The 20,633-nt window shown below is 33.3% G+C and overlaps 2 protein-coding genes across 3 annotated transcripts in view; both read left to right on the top strand.

Annotated features, from left to right (window-relative positions):
• LOC128188160 (YTH domain-containing family protein 3-like) overlaps nucleotides 1–1,863 on the top strand; it is a 4,714-nt gene extending 2,851 nt beyond the window's left edge. Inside the window, exon 5 of the mRNA XM_052859042.1 lies at nucleotides 984–1,863. The gene's annotated coding sequence lies outside the window, so the exon portion shown is untranslated. The remainder of the gene's footprint in view (nucleotides 1–983) is intronic.
• An 8,239-nt stretch (nucleotides 1,864–10,102) lies between these two features.
• On the top strand, nucleotides 10,103–20,494 carry LOC128162585 (angiotensin-converting enzyme-like). Of its 2 annotated transcripts, none has more exons than XM_052825834.1 (13): nucleotides 10,103–10,418; nucleotides 12,001–12,162; nucleotides 13,572–13,659; nucleotides 14,177–14,320; nucleotides 14,697–14,888; nucleotides 15,587–15,684; nucleotides 16,508–16,677; nucleotides 17,236–17,360; nucleotides 17,765–17,863; nucleotides 18,232–18,376; nucleotides 18,716–18,814; nucleotides 19,093–19,215; nucleotides 19,522–20,494. In XM_052825834.1, exons 1-13 carry the CDS (start codon nucleotides 10,236–10,238, stop codon nucleotides 19,796–19,798), a joined length of 1,905 nt encoding a protein of 634 aa, XP_052681794.1. In that variant the 5' UTR covers nucleotides 10,103–10,235; the 3' UTR covers nucleotides 19,799–20,494. The 2 variants fall into 2 exon arrangements, with proteins under 2 accessions (XP_052681794.1, XP_052681796.1); XM_052825836.1 differs by lacking the exon at nucleotides 17,236–17,360 and adding an exon at nucleotides 17,047–17,171.
• Nucleotides 20,495–20,633: the final 139 nt, after the last annotated feature.

Raw genomic sequence — 20,633 nt, 5'->3', positions numbered from 1 at the left:
TTGAATCCTTAGATTCATGCATTGTATTTAATTCAAAATGCATTGATTATTAGCTGGAAAAAGTGTTATAATATTTCATAAATTCCAATAATTGAATATGCCTCTTTTATGAAGTAAATGCAGTGTCCAATTTGATTGTTAAATATTTAACAGTCTAACGAGAATTTATATCTTCAAGCATTCTGCTGATGATTAGTGAAAAATATTGAACTCATTATCCCAGACAAATTGATTCAGTAATCTTGTAGGATGTCGTGAATGAATTATTTACAACTTTTCATATTAGTCATTTAAATTTTAATTTGTCTTCAGTATACTTGAACTGATAATTATATTGAATTGAGGTTAAAAACGTTAGGCCCAGTCAAGTCAGTTTGATACTTGAATTTCAAAGTACTTTTAAGTTTTTCCTTAATACTAATAAAATGCTATTTTGAATTGCATCAAGTCCAAAGGTTTGTATTGTACTAGCTGATTGAAGTACAAGTAAGATAAGTTCCTCTGTATGCAAAGCAGAAACTCTGTGCAGTTTCAAGTGACTGTTCTGATGTCGATGTGCAATTCTTCGCAAATTTGATATTGTTGGTATAGAATGAAGTTTGAATACCTTTAGTAAAAGGTACAGGTGGGTGTTGAGACCAACTGACAACCTAACCTTTGGTTTATCTTTGGCAATAGAGCAGGATCAAGAACCATTTTTGGCCGGGGGTGGGATGGGGGGGGGGGGGTTAGGCAGTAACATCTTATTGAAAACCAGACAAATTTTAAAAAGAAAATAAAACCTTTAGATGGAAGCACTTCAGGATGCCTCGTGCATAGCTACATTTCAAATTAACTGATCAGACTGAAGTTAAACTGCTCATCAGTGTAAAGGGGTAGCATTGAGGGTTTTTTTGTATCATTTGTGAGAGGAAAATCTTATGCATGATATTTGAGTTGTATTACTTTCCATATAAATTACATGCAGTTTTCCTATTTTTCAGATGTGTGCTGTTCCAAGGGAATAAATGTGCAAAAAACTCTTGGATTTAATTAGATTAGACAAAAACAGTTTTTAATTAATCTCGCTAATAGTAATCATTCACAGATATACTCTGATGATTTCACTTTCACCTTAAATGAAATTTTTTTCTTCGATACTGGGAATTCAAATTTGGGATTTACTGGATTTTGTGTAAGCAACAGCAGAAGTGTGGAATTCTATTCCGGAGGTAACGGTATCCTCTTCTCGAGAAAGACGAGCTTTTTAGTGTGTGGAAAATAGGAAGTTTGTGTAATTAAATGTGCCCTTGGACACATCATACAAAGAAAATGTGAGACATAAAAAATGTGGATCAAAACCACTTGAACTTGCATTACTTATATATAATTCCTCGAGTATGGACCTTATGGTGCTCAACAAGTTTTGTGTGTTACTTGAGGATCGTGCAAAGGCATATTGGAACAGGTTGAAGTTTGCATACATTATGTTATTTTCCAGTTCAGTGATGCAGTGCTCAGGGATATAATGCCACTGGATTTTAACCAAAAAAAAAAAAAGATGGAAATTTTCTCAAGACAAATTCCAAGAAGCATTATTTTCAAATCTCTTTGTGGTGCAAACTTTTCCAGACAGACACCTTCAATTGTTAGACATAGATATTTTAACTACCAAGGACAAAAGACCAAAGTTGAAAAAAAGGGAGATTGTGATTACAAATCAAATCAAATCAAAAACCCATGTGACATGGATATTGTGTACCACTGGCATTCCTTTGAAGCTGATGTAAGAAGGGAATTGGATGCTGTTAGCAGTGTGTGTGTTCTTTTAAGACAGTTTTTAAAAGTCCAGTTAATCTCAAAGAATAAAGTATATGAAATTGTTGTTATGTTGCATTACTTCTTTGTTGCCATATGTTATTTTTTCACTTAACTTTATGTTATGATTTTTGCCAAATTTTGGTCACATGGGTCAGTTGACCCTTTGCATAAATCATATGCTAAGGTGGTATGGGACATCTGTCTATAGACTCTATTAACTTAAGGTGGATTAAAGTACATTGTAATTAAAATACTTTCACCAGTTTAGAATTTTAAAATTTTACAATATTTAACCAAAAAAAATGCATTTTTATAAAAAAATTCAGAAAGGTTAGCTTGTGACTTACAGATCCATAGTTAATGCTTAAACCCACTGCTCTATGCTGTTGGATGACAGTATTAGGAAAGAGACTATTTATAAAATTATACTTGATTTTATTGTTTATATCAGTGAATAATATATCACAACATGAAGATGTCCCAAATTACTACCTTAATAATTGTGACCTCATCTGTTGTAATTGAAAATTTTGCATATTTTCACATTTCGCAGGAAATTCAAAGTCAATTTTAATCAAATATTGCAGGTATAACATTTAGATTAAAGTTCCATTTCTACATGTAGAACCATTTTAACAAGAGCTTGGACTTTGGGTAGGTGTGTCAAGCAGCATTGTGACGTAGGCCTGTCTATTTCATTGCTGGGCATTCAGCAATGGCTCTTTGAAATTATCATGATTTGTCTGGCTTTTGAGCAAAGAGTACGAAATCGGTGCATATTTCACTTGAAACCAGCGTCATATTTAACTTGTTTTGACGCAAGGACAATATAGTTACATTCTACCGAAAGTCCAAGGTCTTGTTAAAATGGTTCTACATGTACTCGTTGAGTGGGGGTTGAACTTCTGAACATGTTCCAAAATTCTTGTCCTTGACATTTAAAAAACAAACGCATTAATAGAAGCTTGGTTGAGCGGTATTACTTTCTGCAACTGCAATTGAAAAGGGGCTTATTAGAGTAGTGTTTGTGAATTTCAAGTTTTTCTTAAAAAGTCGGATCCAGACTACTTCAAATTTTCTTTTTCCAATGATTAAAGTTGACCCCACCGACACACATTTTTCCCCTAGAATTTCAAAATTATATTCTTTGCATATTTTTTGTTAGTTTAGACAAACCCTGGATAAATAAAAAAAGTTTCAAACTAACCCTTTATTTAAAGAAACAAAGGTCTTTAAAAAAAGAATAATTTTCATCAACTCTTCAGATGTTGGGAACCGTTGAGCTACCCAAACAAAACACTGGGAAAATGCAACAATGATCCTACCAATGTTTACAAAATAAACCCAATTGTTAACAAATAAAGATGTTTTTCAACGAAATATCTTTAAAAAAGTGTTTGTAGTAACAACATGCACCAAGAAGTAGTGATTCACTGAGGCTGGTTGGCTAGAGAGTACATTAACACTCAAGAAAGACATTTACGAAGCTTCTCTGTTTATTGCAGCGCTAGACACTTGGTATTATTCTTGACCTTTGCTCATCAGTCCTGTTAAAAACTAGCTATGTTATCAAGGCGTGTTGAGCATTACATAGTAAAATTACCGAAATTATGTCTCGACCCCCCCCCCCCCGGCCAAACTGAAATATGCCTTGGACCCCCTCCACCCGGAAAAAAATTATCCCCACATGATAATTTGCTCTCATTCGCATTAATCCATATTGGGAGTAACTATTTATACATGCAATGTATGTATTACATTTTTAGCTCACCTGAGCTGAAAGCTCAAGTGAGCTTTTCTGATCACTTTTTGTCCGGTTTCCATCTGTCCGTCCGTCTGTAAACTTTTTACATTTTTTTTTACTTCTTCTCCAAAACCACGGGGCTGATTTCAAGAAAACTTGGCACAAAGCATTCTTTGGTGAAGGGGATTCGAGTTTGTTAAAATAGAGGGCTACACACTCTTTCAAAGGGAAATAATTAAGAAATATTAAAAATTTGTTGGTATCTTTAAAAATCTTCTTCTCAAAAACCAATCGACCAGAAAAACTAACTTCTGTGGAAGCATCCTCAGGTAGTGTAGATTCAAGTTTTTTCAAATCATAATCCCCAGGGGTACTTGGGTCACAAAAAGGGGGGGGGTCGAATTTTACAAAGAAATATACATGTATGGGGAAAAATCTTCTCGAAAACCAATTGGCCAGAAAAGCTGTAACTTGTGTGGAGGCTCCCTCAGGTAGTGTACATTCAAGTTTGTTCAAACTATGATTCCCACGGGTGGGATGGGGCCAGCCACAATGGGGGTGTCAAATTTTTACATAGGAACATATAAAAAACAATCTTTAAAAATCTTCTTCTAAAAATTAATTGGCCAGAAAAGTTGTAACTTGTGTGGGAGCATCCTCAGGTAGACAATCATGATACCAGGGGGTAGATATAGGGTGGGGCCACAATGTGTGTGGGGAGGGGGCAAATTTTTACATAGAAATGTAAAGAGAAATTTCTTCGAAAAAATCAATTGAGTAAAAAAGCTGTTACTTGATTTGAAGCATCCTCAGGTATATATATATATCCTCAGGTATATATATATATATATATATATATATATATATATATATATATATATATATATATATATATATATATATATATATATATATATATATATATATATATATATATATATATATATAAATAAAAAAAAGCTTTAAAAATCAAATAAAAACTTATCGGACTTTAAAGGAGGGTTCAAATTAATTATTTTAATCAAATTAAAGACTTCATATACCCCGAATGAATCGTCAAAGAAAGCATTTTAATGTTTATATTTACATCTTTCTTTTACCTTATTGTTGAATCGAATTTGAAAACTAAGTAAAATTCGCTTAATTACTGTTAAGGTACGTAACTACGTTAGCTAAAAGAAACAGCCAAGTTGTCTCCTGTGAGACTTTGAGTTTGACATCGTCATGATGATTTCGTACAGTCCGTAATTTTTCCTAGGTTGCTGTAGGTTTGGACCAATTGATAAACAGGGCGTGTCGATGTCTGTCCTGCCAGTTTCAGCCGCTGTAGATTTCGACCAATCGATAAACGGGGCATGTAGATTTCAGTCAGGCTGTTTTACTAAAAGTTTCCATGAGAAATAGAGGGAATAATACTTGGTAGATGTAAATATATACATATAACAACAATTAATGTGGTTAGTTTAAATGAAAGTTTAGGCTAGGTCCCCATCCAAGGAAAGATGATTTGGAAATAATAAAAATAGGAGCTGAATAAATTTTAAAAATCCTCGCAGCCTAATAGCCTATTCAAACTAAAAAAAAATCTGCCGAAAGGTGGGGTTATGGTCAGAGAGGAAACCCAGTCCGAAAGTGAGTTCCAAAATGGACTCAATGTTAGGTGCAAAGTTTTAATATAAATGGAAGTTGTTACTTTGCACGGGTATTGATAATGATAAGAGATGCAAGGTAAAGTTACTTGATGCCATACCATGCCCTGATCCCAAATAGGGGTCATAATCTGTTGGGGGAGGGGGACACTATTCGGGATTGAGGAAACGTTTACCACTGAAGGTGTTTTAGAGAGTCCAAAATTAGGTTGTAGTGGGTCCAAATGTACAAACATTTGTAGAAATAAAAAGAATAATTCTGAAATTTATGTTATAATAATAATGATGTTGAAAAAAACTGGTACGTCAAAATATACATGAATTTCAGACTATGACCTGCGAGGGTCTTGAAAGGGTGTAAATGAGAATTTAAATTTTATAAACAAATTAGAGGAACTATAGTTAAAAGTTTGTTTGAACCATATAGGACATCAAAATAAGTTCATGAAAGGGACCTAGACACGAATTGAGATCAATTTAAAAGAAGATTGGTGGACAAGGCGTGTAAAATTCCCATACACGGTCAGACGAGCTACTGAAAAATTAAGATATCAATAAATCTGATGTTTGTTTTTAAAAATCATATAAAACAAAATATATTTAACATATCATTGATTTGTTCAATACTTGGAATATGTTGACTCGAACAGACGGATGCGTATTAAAACCTGCAAATACTGTCATTTCTAAGAACTTCAAGGCATTTTTTTTTCATAGAGTGGGTATGCGTTCCATATTTTTCTCATAATCTAAATAAAGTCAAATGGAAAACAAACAGATTTCAATCAACAAAAACATGGAGAAATGACCCACTATACATTAAAAATATCATTTTGAATCCCAACAATTGAATTACGTTTTGAAAAAATAATACCAAGTCCGTAAATTCGTGGCCAAAGTCATACATAGTATTTAAACAACTCACTTTCTTGTGTGTAAAATGGCTCAGTGGTTAGAGTACCTTACATAAACTAACCTTATATATCTAGGATTTTTATGTTATGGGTTCGATACCACCAACATTTAATGCAATATTTTTTTTTCGTATCATTTGTTTAATATATTTAAAACTGAATATAGTTAGAAATTGCGCTTTTGCAAACTTTTATTATAATATATTTGAATGGATTTAATTGATAAAAAATAAATTAAAAATTGTTTTTTCACGACTGAATCGAATGGGCATTTGCGCTATCTTACCCCCCCCCCCCCCCCCATCTTCTTTATTTTTGTCTCTCATGTATAAAATACCCATAGTTTACTTGTGCATTTTGAATGAATTACCAAAATTGGACTGTTAAGAAGTCGAGTTACAAGCGAGATACAGAGGCAAGTATTCATTGATATGTAATAAACAAAGCTCGAGACTTATATTTATTTACAAATAATACATTACATAAAAGTAAGAAATTGCCATACCTTTTGACAAAATAACTCGTGACAAGCGGTGTAAACTAATTCATTGTGTTCATAAATTACCTATATTGTCAACACAATTTTTTTCAGCAATGTCGCCACCTTCATTTTCTGCATGAATCACAAAAAAAACCCCAATTTTATTGTGTAGTGCGCAGTGTAGGGTGCAGTGTATCAACAACAATCAGAAATAAAATCATCATTGCGTTACCGACCAGAGACCTATCTCAAACATCTGAACCGCTGTAACCACAATAGATTCAAACCACATCATATCTTTCTTCCACGCTTGCAGAATATAGAAAGAATTTTAGAGTTATGTCTCTTGTTTAATGTTACATGCTCTAATCAGACTAATACGTCCAACTACCTCTTTTAAAAATTGTAAAATGAAACAAGTAAAGACCCTTTCAAAATTACTAGACTAAGTATAGTTGAGGGCTTTGCAATAGAAACTTGGTTGCTATTTTTCACAGTTTACTTATGTTACTTGTTAGGTTAACTAATATATATGTATGAAATACCTAAACGGGATTGTTATTACCGCCTATCCATCGTTTGTGTAATTAAGATGTATTTTTTTTAAAGAATAGATTGAAAAGTCTCGTCTAAAGGTACCGGTATAATGTAAGTTATAGTGTTTGCAAACCTATCAAACAGGTGCCAATGAATTCTCATTGAGAGGATAGTTATGCGGTGTCACATAATCTTCATCATATAATATGTCCCTGACAAGCACGACTTCTTTTGTGACTGTCACATCCTGAATCCAGAATTGAACATATATATGTTCATTTACATGTAAACGTTGTTTTTTGTGTTCTAGTATTATAAAGTCACATTCAGTAATGTGGATTCACAGAATCAGAAATGAGCTTTACCTGCAAACATGCAGATTTACTGTTTTACGTGGTTGTTTCCAAGGGGATTTTTTTTGCTGTTAACGTAATTAATCATGAGCGAATAATAACGTGTTTGTGTGATGTGATTTTAAACAATTTATGCTAACAAGAAAAAAAAAGAAAAAAAAAAAGAGGAAGAACCGATAAAGCACTGTGCAAGAATGAAATATCATCGACTGCATGATTAATGCACGTGCGACAATTTAACTGAATCCAGACCTAGAGGTGGTTAATAAGAAATTTAAATTTAAGCACTTTTATAATTGAAAGTATACTTGATTTTCTGTTCACAACGAACACATGAAATCGCCAGGTAGAATAAATCATTAAAGTAAGAAAGAAGATTATTCGAGGAAAGACATTGTTACCTATATTACGAAGGAGACCTTGAAATTATACGCCACGATTATAGCATAATTATATAACCTATAGAAAACTAAAGGTCTCGTTATATTAAGACTTTTGGCTGATATTTATAAGAAAATGTCTCATTATTATTAATTTGGTATATCTTTTGTTCATTTATTTCATTGAAGCTCTTCAAAGTTTATGTTAGTATGTTCTATGTTTAGCATAACCCGTGCGGGTAGGCTAAGGAGAAATTGTGTTTTAGGGAAAAAAAACAAAACACCTATTCTAACTTAATCTCTACCAGTTTGATTTTACTAAAAAACTGCTCTCTGTAGTAGGTAATTAGAAATGTTCAGAGCACAATATGGACTATATATATCAGATACGCATGGGATTGTCAAAAAAATCATTATTAAAGAGGTAGCATGTACATGTAGCTTGAATAATCACTGTATCTAATATAAATGGATAAAAGAATGTTTGAAAATGTTGTTCTTTATAATTGTATCGCCCTTCCTCGTATTATAGGTTTGGTATTTTGAAGTGACGTTAAACGTAGATTTAAGTTTTGGCGGCCTAAGTAATCTGTAACTTAGTTATTATACACTCCTTCCTCAGACCCACTGTGCATTCCGACACTTTCACTCTCTTTGTTGAATGAATTTTTATTTTGAATAAATAATTAAAGAAGGGATGTTTCGATTGTACTTTCAGAAAATATTTTTAGTTTTGCGATTAGCAATTTTAGCAATTGTCACAATAATTGTAACTGACGCAAACGTTGTGGTTGCTTGTCTTACCTATGTGTGCATCAGAAAACATCAGATAAATCATCAGCAAGGAGCGGTATTTTTATGACCACCGTGACACGTGACAGAGGTCATTCCAACGAATAATTTATATATCGTTTTGCTTATATTTTTGTTTACTGTAATTTTATTTACCAAGTTGGACAGTACATGCAGCCAATATACATCCATTTTTTATTCTTGTTTTTTTTTTAATGAAGCTTTCTTTTTATTCTTTTCAATTTGTTACCATATAGTATACATACATCCATCCACGACAAAATATATTTATATTTTTAATTTAATCGTGCACGCCAGTTATTTTGAAGCCTTCTTTATCATTGGCTTGCGTTTAAATTCGATCTTATTTACCCAGTTGCAGGACTGTTTTTTTTTCAAAATGCTTGTTTTCATTATATTTTCATCGACACCATAGATTGACCAACACACGACTCTAACTACAGTAGTTAGTAGTTGACGTTTTCTAAGTCTGAATGATATCGTCTGTACCAAATCTTTAGTCTCCCCAGATCTTTAAGTTGTCCCACTGTTTTTGACGATTTTGAAAATGTTAAAAATCTCTAATCATTGACAGTATTTCCCAGACCCCACTTGGAGTATCCGTCCGATTGTCTCACTGGATGTACCTTGTATTTTTCTTCCATGTCACGTGATTCTATCATAGTCATTGTATGGATTCCGTCCAAAGTCTATATATATATATATATATATATATATATATATAAGCACAAGCATTGCAATAACTCTCAAATTGACATATACCTGCCCATAGTGAATGATAAAGATATACATAATGCACAGAGAAATTCACCTCTTTGGAGCTCCACCTCCGCCCCGGCCGGGGCTTGAACTCACGACCTCTGGAACCCATTCTCCTAGCAGTGAGCGGCCACCGCGCTAACCACTGGTCCATCTAGGCAAGACAAAAATCTTGATTTCGATGACGAAGGGAAACTAGCGCGCTGGTCGCTCACTACACGGTCGTTTGAGATACAGGTGGAATGCAGTTAAACATATATATATATATATATATATATATATATATATATATATATATATATATATATATATATATATATATATATATATATATATATATATATATATATATATATATATATATATATATATATATATATATATATATATATATATATATATCTCGTATGTATGTCCTTCGTATTTTAGAATTTCGTAAAATCCGTGTTATTCTTGTGTTATTCTGACACTTTTGTGAATTTACTCTGAATCTCCCATTATACCTCAATTTATCTATTTACATGTACTACGAAGATGGACATAACTTATAATTAATTAACGATAGTCGATTGCGTTCTAACTATCTGATGATATTGACAGTCGTTAAATTACAGCTAAGTGTCATTTTTACAACCGAGAAATTAGTGCATCAACATACGGGATCATAAATTACTTGGCGACTCGTACGGGGCAGTATTTATATGCGTCAGTTGATTCTTACCTGCCCAGGTGAGAGACATAGAAAAGAGAGAAAGACAGCGGGAGAGAACGACAGAAAAGGACTGCGAGTTTACGATTTGGCATCATGTGGGGGGTACTGATTCTGGGCGTTCTATTCCGAGGGTCTTTGACCCAAATTTCTGACGAAAATTTAGGATGGAATTTCGTGAACGAGTATAATGATAAGGTTGGAAGTCTATGGAACGAAAATGTCAAAAAAGCGTGGAATTATTACACCAATATAACGGATTATAATTTGGAAGTCATGGTATGTAGTACGTAAAACAAAACTTCTGCATTAAATGGAACTGCGAGTATATATTTTTTAAAGGTTCTCCACACATCTTGGAAAATACTTAATTTTTTTGCATCAGGTGGCACAAATAACAATGAAACAACGTCACATTGCTGCAAACCTTTTCGACAACATGTTTTTATTGAATATTTTACACCTTTTTTTTTTAAATTTCTTTCAATATACATACATCAACATTAGCATAAAATCATTTTTAGCTGCTAAGTCCATATGACCGTTAGTTATAGAATTTAGTTTTATTCCAGGCACGATCGTATGATTTATGATCTCGTATGGTTAATTGAAATTGTGTTATTGTTGCTGATTTGTTAATGTAGCTTCATCTGCCCAAGTTCAGATAACTTTAAACATGAAATTTAGCACGTACCATTTTTTCAAAACTGTATGACTGAAAAGACTTCTTGTTAGGTATTTACAAAGGAAAGCACACACAAATAGGGAAGACCCAACGTTTGTAGAATTGTATAGCATGTGATGCGTCCATTATATAAACAGACTAAATAAATACATGAAGAGACGGCAATGCTATTATTATTTAAAATTGTGCGTTTTTGCGTTCTAACACGAATTACTTGACTACCTGGGCATTCACTCAATATTTACAAAATATGATAGCCAAGAACTGAAATGATATCTGAGCACTGTAACTAACATTTTAGAGATTTTTAAATGAGTCGAAACACAAGGTCTTGCATAATATATACTAGCCTTGCGCAGTCCGAAGTTAAAATTATCGGAAGGGGGGGGGGGTAAATATTTTACGTGCTTCCAAACACTTGTCCTTAGGTCTCTTGTCAATAGCATAAACATAATAACTTTACGCAACTCAACAGGCCTAAGGAACGAACTTGGAATATTAAAACAAAATCCATATACAATCATAAAAATTGCAAAAAGCTATTTAATTTTGATTGGAATATCCTATCACAGACACACATATAATTGTAGGAAATATAAGAATCTGGATCGACTGACTAGACAATTGGATGAAAAATGCAGTGTACTAAACAACAATGTTTAAAATTATGGGAAAAAGTTCACAGCAGTTTTAATGCACATTACTTTATCTTTGGTTTTGCTAGGAGCGGTTTTCTAAATATGTTAATGGAATTCTTATGCTAATAGAATTGAGGGAAAGCCTACTTCAATTAAGGCAGGCAGTATCTATTTGGTGATAGAATATACTTAATTATATACCTTATCTTCTCTATAGATCCTAAATATGTCAAATGTATCACTAATCTCCCAAAATGAATGTTCGATGAGTTAAGGTTTATTTTATCTATAAATTTATATTTGATGGTTATACGTAAGTTAATGCATTATTTATTTTGGTAAGGGGGAAGGGGTGGTGTAAAAATTTACAACCACAAAAAGGCTGAACCCCAACGGGCGTCAGAAATAAGGGGAAACAATTGGAATTTTATCTTTACTTGAACCGATATATATACGAGAGACAATGCATGAACCAGTTTTTATGTAACACACGAGTAAGAGGAACGAGAAACAGCCCAGCATGTTCTTTCTGTTGTAGACCAATTCCACTCTTCAAATGGCCGAGTTTGACAAAGAGGCTGCGAAGAATGCCAGTACCTTTGCTTATGATGGCTTCCCAAATGCCACGCTCAAACGGCTGTTCAAGAAGATCGTGAACATTGGGTTTGCTGCGACCAACGACAGCGAACAATTAAAGGCTGTGAGTAAAAATACTCTATCTTGTATAACAAGGATGATGATGTTGATTAATGAATTGATTGATTAATTGATCGACTGATTAATTGATTGATTGATTGGTTAATTGATCGATCCAATAGTTAATGAATTGATTAAATGGATGAATTTTTGAATGGTTGATTTATTGATTAAGTGAATGGTTGAATGGTCGGGTGATTGAATATTGTTTAACGTCTGGTTCTTAATATTCCCTCATTGGTGGCGGAGACAGGGCTTATAATCTGAAACCATGTTTTTGTGTTCAGGGTCATCGAATATAGTGAAGGAATGTCGCACGTAATGCTACAAGTAATTGGTTTTTATGGCAGAACTCTAACATCTGACAACTAAACTGCGTCAAAGGTCCTTCCTTATTATGACAATGATCTGCTTTGCATTTTAAATTGTAAACATAGGCTTGAAGAGAACATGCATAGTTAATAGTAGTAATTAAAAACATGGATTTTGGGAAGTGTATTCGTTAATTGTAGGTGTGGATATTCGTAGGAATGACCACTTTTACAAGATCAATGCGAAAGTATGATTATTTCACCCCGATTTTTAATATAATTTATGAATACAAAATGGAATGCATTTCAAATTGTAAAGATGATATAGTATGTTTTATCTTCAGTCATGCACATTCTTCTTGTTTAAATAATTGGATGCCCGTTTTTATTGACTCAAAGTAGCAATCAGGGTTTGATTACAAAGGGCGGAAACTTGTCTTTCAATTGAGAAACAAAAATATTATCAAGGAAAAAATATTACAATCTCTCCAGTAAAATAAAGTATAACTTTCGTTGCCGTGATCAAAATTAGTTTATTACAAGATAATAAAAACATGGGCCATGAAAAATTCACAGGGTATTTGTCAATGTCGTAAATTCGAGTAGCTGGTTGTAAACAAAATTTACGACGCATTATAAAAATCTTAACAATACGAGAAGGCTAACTACTAGCGAAATGTTCTAATATTTCATATCCACAATATCCACCACCGCAAAACAAATGTGCAACAATGTAACTGCCTTGAACTCAAATATGATTCGGTATGCTAAGATGTTTTATTACTCTTCAGTGTTTTTGGGCATGTTTTTTTTATTTCCTTTTTTAGGAAAAATATTTCTGTTGCAAATGTGTACTAAATGAACCTTTATAAAATGAATTCAAATTGCATACATAATTTAAGGTATTTTGGTATTTATTTCTGCTTTTTCCTTTTCGATGTAACATGATCTTTACTTGTTTTCGTTTGCAAAAATTTGAATATTTCAGCTTGAACATCACTAGAACATTGACTGTCAAAACATAAATAACCTGAACTAAAAATAACAATAGACTACACATGTTTGAAAGATTGTTATCTTTAAATTTTGACGTTATTTTTAGATTTCGAATTTAGAAGCAGATCTTACAGGAATTTACAGCAAAGGAAAAGTTTGCTTAGAGTCAAAAGGATGCCTGCAGCTCGAGCCAGGTATAACAACGAATTGTGCTCACACCGCTTTTATAAACCATGTACTTATAACACGAAAACTATATTTCAAACAACATATTACGAACTATTATGTACAAACTATATACAGATGCTGTCGATCACTTTTTATAAAGATTATACAATGTCTTTGTATTTAATTAAAAAATAAACAAAATGTTAAAAAGCTAACAGGATATGAACTTGGTTGATACGTGATCAAAATCCTGTTCACCGGGATATGAACTGGGTTTTTTTGTTGGATTGAAATATGAGTTGGCGTTCAATGCACGTTAAGATTTAGCAGATGAATATTACTTTTAACATGGTATATAATTCATTAGAACACCATTATGGTCTATGCAGATAGTGCATTGCTGTGCCGTATATCCGGTTGTTTTGCCATAAATTTTCGAAAATGTAGTAAATATATAATTTGCCATTTTTGTTTGCACAAGTAATACTCTTGCAATTAATGGGACATATATACGGTATCTGACTTTTCAATGGCTTTTATTAGGGTTGACGGACATTATCACCAACAGTCGGAGCTACGAGGAACTGTTGGCTGTCTGGAAGGGGTGGAGGGACGCCTCGGGGAAGTTAATGAGAACCAAGTACACCGAGTTCGTCAAAGCCATGAATGCCGCCATCAAATTCAGTGGTTAGGAGAGAGAGAGAGAGAGAGAGAGAGAGAGAGAGAGAGAGAGAGAGAGAGAGAGAGAGAGAGATGTGCTATGCTGCAAATGTCTCTCTTAACCAAAAGGTTATACATTTACTTTACTCGAAAACTGCATAGAAAAATGTGTTTTGATCAAGCAATTATGTTACTCGCATTTAATCTCATTTAATACCACATTCTTTCTATAATAAGCGATTTTCATCATCAAAACCTTTTATAAAAGAAACTTAAGCTAAAAAATCATTTGTTTTATTATGTCAAAATATTTGTAATTGCAAGTCCCAATGCTCTTGAACAAACTTGAAACAATAGATCTATGCATGGTACGAGAGTCAGTGTTTCCCCCTCGTTTTATCAGGTTTTAACGACACTGGAGAATACTGGCGGTCGTGGTACGAGACGCCGACGTTCGAACAAGACGTCAGGACACTGTTTGAGGAGCTGGAGCCATTGTACGTGGAACTCCACGCTTACGTCAGAAAACGTTTGAAGGAAAAATACGGCAAGGACATGTTCCCAGAGACGGGGCACATCCCGGCGCATTTATTTGGTACGGCAGACATATTTTTATGGGTTTCAGAATTTTATTTTTAGGTTCATTTAACTTTTGATCATTTCTATGATGTTTACATTCTGCTTGAGTTTAAAGAAATTTCTTGCAAGAAAATTGTAAAAAAAAAAATTAGTGGAAAAAAACAAGGTTGGGAAGCCGTATTATTAAACGATAAGGTAGTATTACTTTTACAACCCAGTATGCCAACCTATTTACTCACTTTCATTTTACGTAACCCATGCCATGATACATCAGCTGTATGTCAAACTGTTTGTCCCTTTTCGGTGATATATAGACCAATAAAAACGCAATCAGACGGATCTCTTGATTTTAAGAGGATCGGGAAAAAAATTCGAATTCGTGCAACAGCTTTATAAATCTATGTCAGGGACAAGGTATTTAAACAGAAGTACTTTCCATATCGAGTCAAAATGTTACTTATATACATATACAAGTGCAATATTTTCTGCACTGACTTTTTAAGTTACAGTTAAGTGCAAAACCAACCAGAGTCAAGATTAAAACCATCAAATACTAGTATATTTGCACTTTGTTAACAGTATTTACAGCACTGATAGATAATTTACAGTGTTTACATCACTTACAGGTAATTCTCGTTAAGTTATCTATTTGGCAATATTCGGGTGCACTTTAAACCGCTTTTTGCAAGTAAGAGCTGTATATGTATTTTGTAGGCAACATGTGGGCCCAGCAGTGGAGCAATATCTACGACCTCCTGGTCCCGTTCCCAGGGGCTAGTTCTGTTGACATTACTGCCAAAATGAAGGAACAGGTACATCAAGCAAAAACTTAATATCATTTTATCTGGTTTTAGCACTTAATTATACTTAAAGTTATTTGATTATATAAGATATTATGATGCATAAGAAGTACCGGTTTTAAAAGTCAAAAAGGCGAAAAAATATGAAATTTTGATTTAAATAAATCCAAAATGGAATTCAACAAATATAAAATCCCCCAATCAGATTCGAACTCCTGATCTACGGTTCACAAACCCGATACTTTAACCACTGAGCTATCAGATGATATTCAACCTATTCAAATGATACATGTTAAACAATTTAACAAAACATTCAAGTCGCCATCTTGTGACGTTGTGTTTATCTGGTATAAATCTTGATGTAGGGAGCTACCTATAAAAAAGCTGATAGACTGACTTTTTGCATTTATAAACTGGCACACTGTATGCTTTTATGTACATATATTCTCAATTTCTCATTTTGACTTTGACTTGACAGTGCTTGATTGCATTGCAATGCCACATGATATACATGGTTGACCAAGTGTTACTAGAATTCTCAAATAAGAGTTGCATGGTTTTCAACTTACTGTCTGTTCATCACGAAAAGAATACCAATCTACAAAAAGTGGTGGAATAAATGCATCATTTTTGTTCCAAATGAAGTCACAAAAAACCCGATGAATTATTCTAAAAGCGCAGACTTAAAAAAAAAATGAATTCCCAATGATGTGATTGATATGTAACCACAAAAGAGAATATTTTTTTTTACACCAATCCAAAATTACATTTTTTTACATTAATGAATTACTTTTTTTGTTATTAATCCAAAATTACATCTATTTCTTCAATCCAGAATTACAACGTAACCCACATGTACCGCGTGGCGGAAGATTTCTTTATGTCCATTGGAATGGAAAAGATGACGGACGCATTCTGGCAGAACTCCATGCTTGTCAAACCAACCGACCGAGACGTCGTCTGCCACGCGTCCGCTTGGGACTTCTATGATGAAAACGATTTCAGGTCAGCTTACGTTTTCTATGTGTTTTTTTAATAACAGAAATCAAAGTACTGAAAGTACTGGAACTCCAAAATGTGAAATACATGTAAGAGGTAAACATGTAAATTACACTGGAAGCATGGACATGTATATGTGAATAGTTAAGGAAATTATATTTCTCAAAGATTGCACTGGATTGAATTTGTTATCTCACGTTAACTTTTCAACAAAAGCTGGAAATTGTTTTTACAACGATCGAAAGTAGTTTTAATTAGCCAACGAATGTAATTGATAATTTGTTAGCCTAATTTACTATTATTTGAGATAGAATTTTGAAGGAAAGACAGGTATATTTTTAATCATAACTTAGTCTTTACAACCAAAAACTTCAGAATAAAGCAATGCACGTCTGTCACTGAGGACCAGTTACTGACGGTCCACCACGAGATGGGTCACATCGTGTACTACCAGAATTACAAGCACCTGCCGAGGCTGTTCCGAAGAGGCGCCAATCCTGGTATCCGCCATATTTTATTGTTCTTCTTTCATGATGCTTTACTCTTTGCATGATAAATTTTCAGAATAAAACAATGCACAAGCGTGACAGAGGACCAGCTTTTGACTGTCCATCACGAAATGGGGCATATCGTGTACTTCCAGAACTATCGACATCAGCCGAGGTTGTTCCGAGGTGGAGCAAATCCTGGTATTGAACAGCGAATTTAAAAGAATACAATTGACAAAAATGAAGAATTAATTGAGAGGCGTTTTGCATTTCAAACACTTCAAAGTCCGATTTAAAAAAAAAAAAGATACTAAAAATAATGCTAATACATGATAAAGTCCGAAAAAATATTATGAAAACTACTAAAAACACTAAAAATGCTAACACTCGAATGTTTTATATGTGTAATATAGCTTATTAACACGAAAATTATCACCTTTTTTATTAACACATTTTTATCACTTTCCAAAACTACATGTGAATGATTTCATAATATACATCCAAAAATATCTAACGGATTTCCGTAAAAATGTATACTCATCATTTGAAATGTGTAAAGTTGTGTAAAGTTACAAAGTTTACATGTGTTCTATTTGTTGCGTTAGGTTTCCACGAGGGAATGGCCGACATTGTTAGTCTCTCCTTCCAAACACCAGAGCACATGAAAGTAATTGGTCTGTTGGATGAGGTACCTCAAGATTCCGGTAAAGAATTACATGTACATGTATATCTATTGATCTCAGTATTATTATTTAAGAAACAAACGATTTAATTTTATCTGCTACTGAAGTATATTTAACGGACCAATGTCTTCTCCATTATTGACGATCAATTTGATATTTTCAAGGTGAATTTAGAGCATTCATTCCATTTGATATTTTTCTAGTGCAAAGGTTTTAAATATGTATGCAACATTTATGATATCAATCTTTCCATGTTTTCGTCGTAATCGAAAATTTAAAAAAAAAATTCCTTTCTCCTCATAATAGAATTTTATTTTAGAATTCGTGCATGATCGATTGTTTAAAAAAAATTAAAAATAGCACTTTGATATTTTTTTTCATTGTAACAGACAGTGACATCAATTTCCTGCTGAAAATGGCATTAGACAAGGTGGCATTTCTTCCCTTTGGTTATTTAATTGATCAGTGGCGCTGGAGTGTGTTCCGGGGAGACACCAACTCATCCAACTACAACCAACACTGGTGGGATCTGAGGTAAGCTATTACTTACGATGATTGAAATATGTACACAGACAGTTCATTTCACATCTTTATTGCTTTATTGGTATACACAAGTACTAACATAGTTTTCAATTTGATCAATTTATTGGCTGGTTGTAAATTCCAAATTTACGGTATTCAACAATGTCGTCAAAATTTTCAACGTAAAAACTATAAAAAAAAGATCAAAAAAAATAAAGGACTATAAAATATTCTTGGCTTCTTTTTGATTTTCTGTTTATAATTTTAGGGATTTTTTTGTTCTTTTTTTTTACATTCAAAATTAATCTTAAAGAAAATTAATCGCATTTCTACTGTATTCGTCTTTTTTAGATGTAGGTTTCAGGGAATTTCTCCACCAGTGAAGAGAACAGAGGAAGATTTTGATCCAGGAGCAAAATACCACATTCCTGGAAACACGCCTTACATAAGGTAAACTAGGCGATAGTCATGTAAATGATATAACTTATGTTGGTACAATGAAAAAATCTTAAAATAATAAAAAAAAATTGTTTTGTGATGCAAAAGTAAACTGTAAAGTACTAATGTGCAAGCTATTTTTGTGCATACAACATGGAAACGAAAAGATCTAATATGATTAAATGAATTGTATTTGATTTTACTCGTGAATTGCTAGAAATTCATGTTTTTACGATAGTTTAAGCAATGAATGATTAAAGCTTACATAGTTGATGATCGTGTTTTTACAGGTACTTCGTCAGTTTTGTGGTACAGTTCCAGTGGCATGAGGCCTTGTGTCGGGAGGCGGGAAACACCAGACCACTCCATAGGTGTGATATCTACAACAATACCAATGCAGGGAACAAGCTCAGGTACAGGCACTGCAGCCACACATAAAACTAGCATTCAATGATTCAGTACCTGTACGGTACTGAGTCATGGAACGCTAGTTTTATGTGTTTATGTGTTAGGGTCAGCGTCATCAGTTTTAAAGTCAAGTATGAACTCATATTTTTTTTTTGTTCACAATTTTCAGAAATTAAAGAAATAAAAGTATTTTACAGGCTTACCATTTGTAGACAAAGGAATTTATTATTCTTTTCTATTCTACACGAAAGTAAATTGCATTATTTTCTCTAAATTGAAAAATTGACAACTTAAACAACCGTTTTTCCCAGGGAGATGCTGAGAATGGGCTCCTCCAAACCTTGGCAGGACGCAATGGAGGCCATTACTGGCCAGAGATTGATGAGCGCCAAACCCTTGGTCAACTACTTCGACCCACTGTTGAAGTGGTTAAAGGAACAAAACAAGGAGGAGAACACGGGCTGGTCGGCCTCATGCCCATCCTCCATCCCCATCCCTAGCGCTCTCGCCGCTGGATCCGCCAATCTGTTTATTTCAATTGCGTGTTTTGTTCTCTGCGTTTTCTTTGCTTTCTTCCAAATACGCTAAAGTTAAATCGAGATTCAAAAGGACGCAATAAAAAAAGGAAACATTCCGTCCCTCTGTCCTTTTAAAATGATTGAAATCCTTTACATACATACAAATGCATGTACACATATCGTATCGTTTCAATTATGCATATCTTGTTGATAAACAATTAATTTTGACGGACGTTCATGGATAGAATTTACATGTAGATTATTCTGGTTGTGTTTTGTCATATGTAATCTTTCCAAGACTTTTCCAAAAGAAATTCTAACTACATACATGTATATATGATTGATGATTTTCAAATTTTGAGAATTGAACCAAACTAAATCCCAAAACTACAGTGTTATTGGTTAGATTTTTCTGTTTTATATTCTGTATAACAAGTGTCGTATTTGCATTCAGACAATTCATGACGAAGACGGTTTGTTGCTATCGTCGATAGTAATTTTCATTGTAAAGTACGTGTGAATGTATTTTAATTTTATGGTTTGTTGTATCCCCATGAATGGATGCGATCATCCCCTAACTCTGATTGATCGCCGCACACACGAATATACATGTATGTTGTGTAACTACTCTAAAATATGAAGTTCATGGACGTATATTTTACAGTTTTATGCATGTATGATTTTTAACGTTATAGCACATAAATAATTGTATGTATATGTAAAAGATGTATGTTTTTCTTACATAAATAAAAATGATATTAAAGTTTGGTTTTGTCAAGAATTTAATTTCTGTGTCACAACAATGGCAAAAATTTATATAAATAGGAAGTTTACTTTGCTTAAACGGTACATAGGATTTATGCGGTATGTTGACACTAAACCAATTATAGCAATAACAATCCTTC

Source organism: Crassostrea angulata, chromosome 1, assembly GCF_025612915.1.
Source record: "Crassostrea angulata isolate pt1a10 chromosome 1, ASM2561291v2, whole genome shotgun sequence".
In the NCBI taxonomy this organism is placed as follows: domain Eukaryota; kingdom Metazoa; phylum Mollusca; class Bivalvia; order Ostreida; family Ostreidae; genus Magallana; species Magallana angulata.
This window is presented reverse-complemented; position numbering and strand designations above follow the sequence as displayed.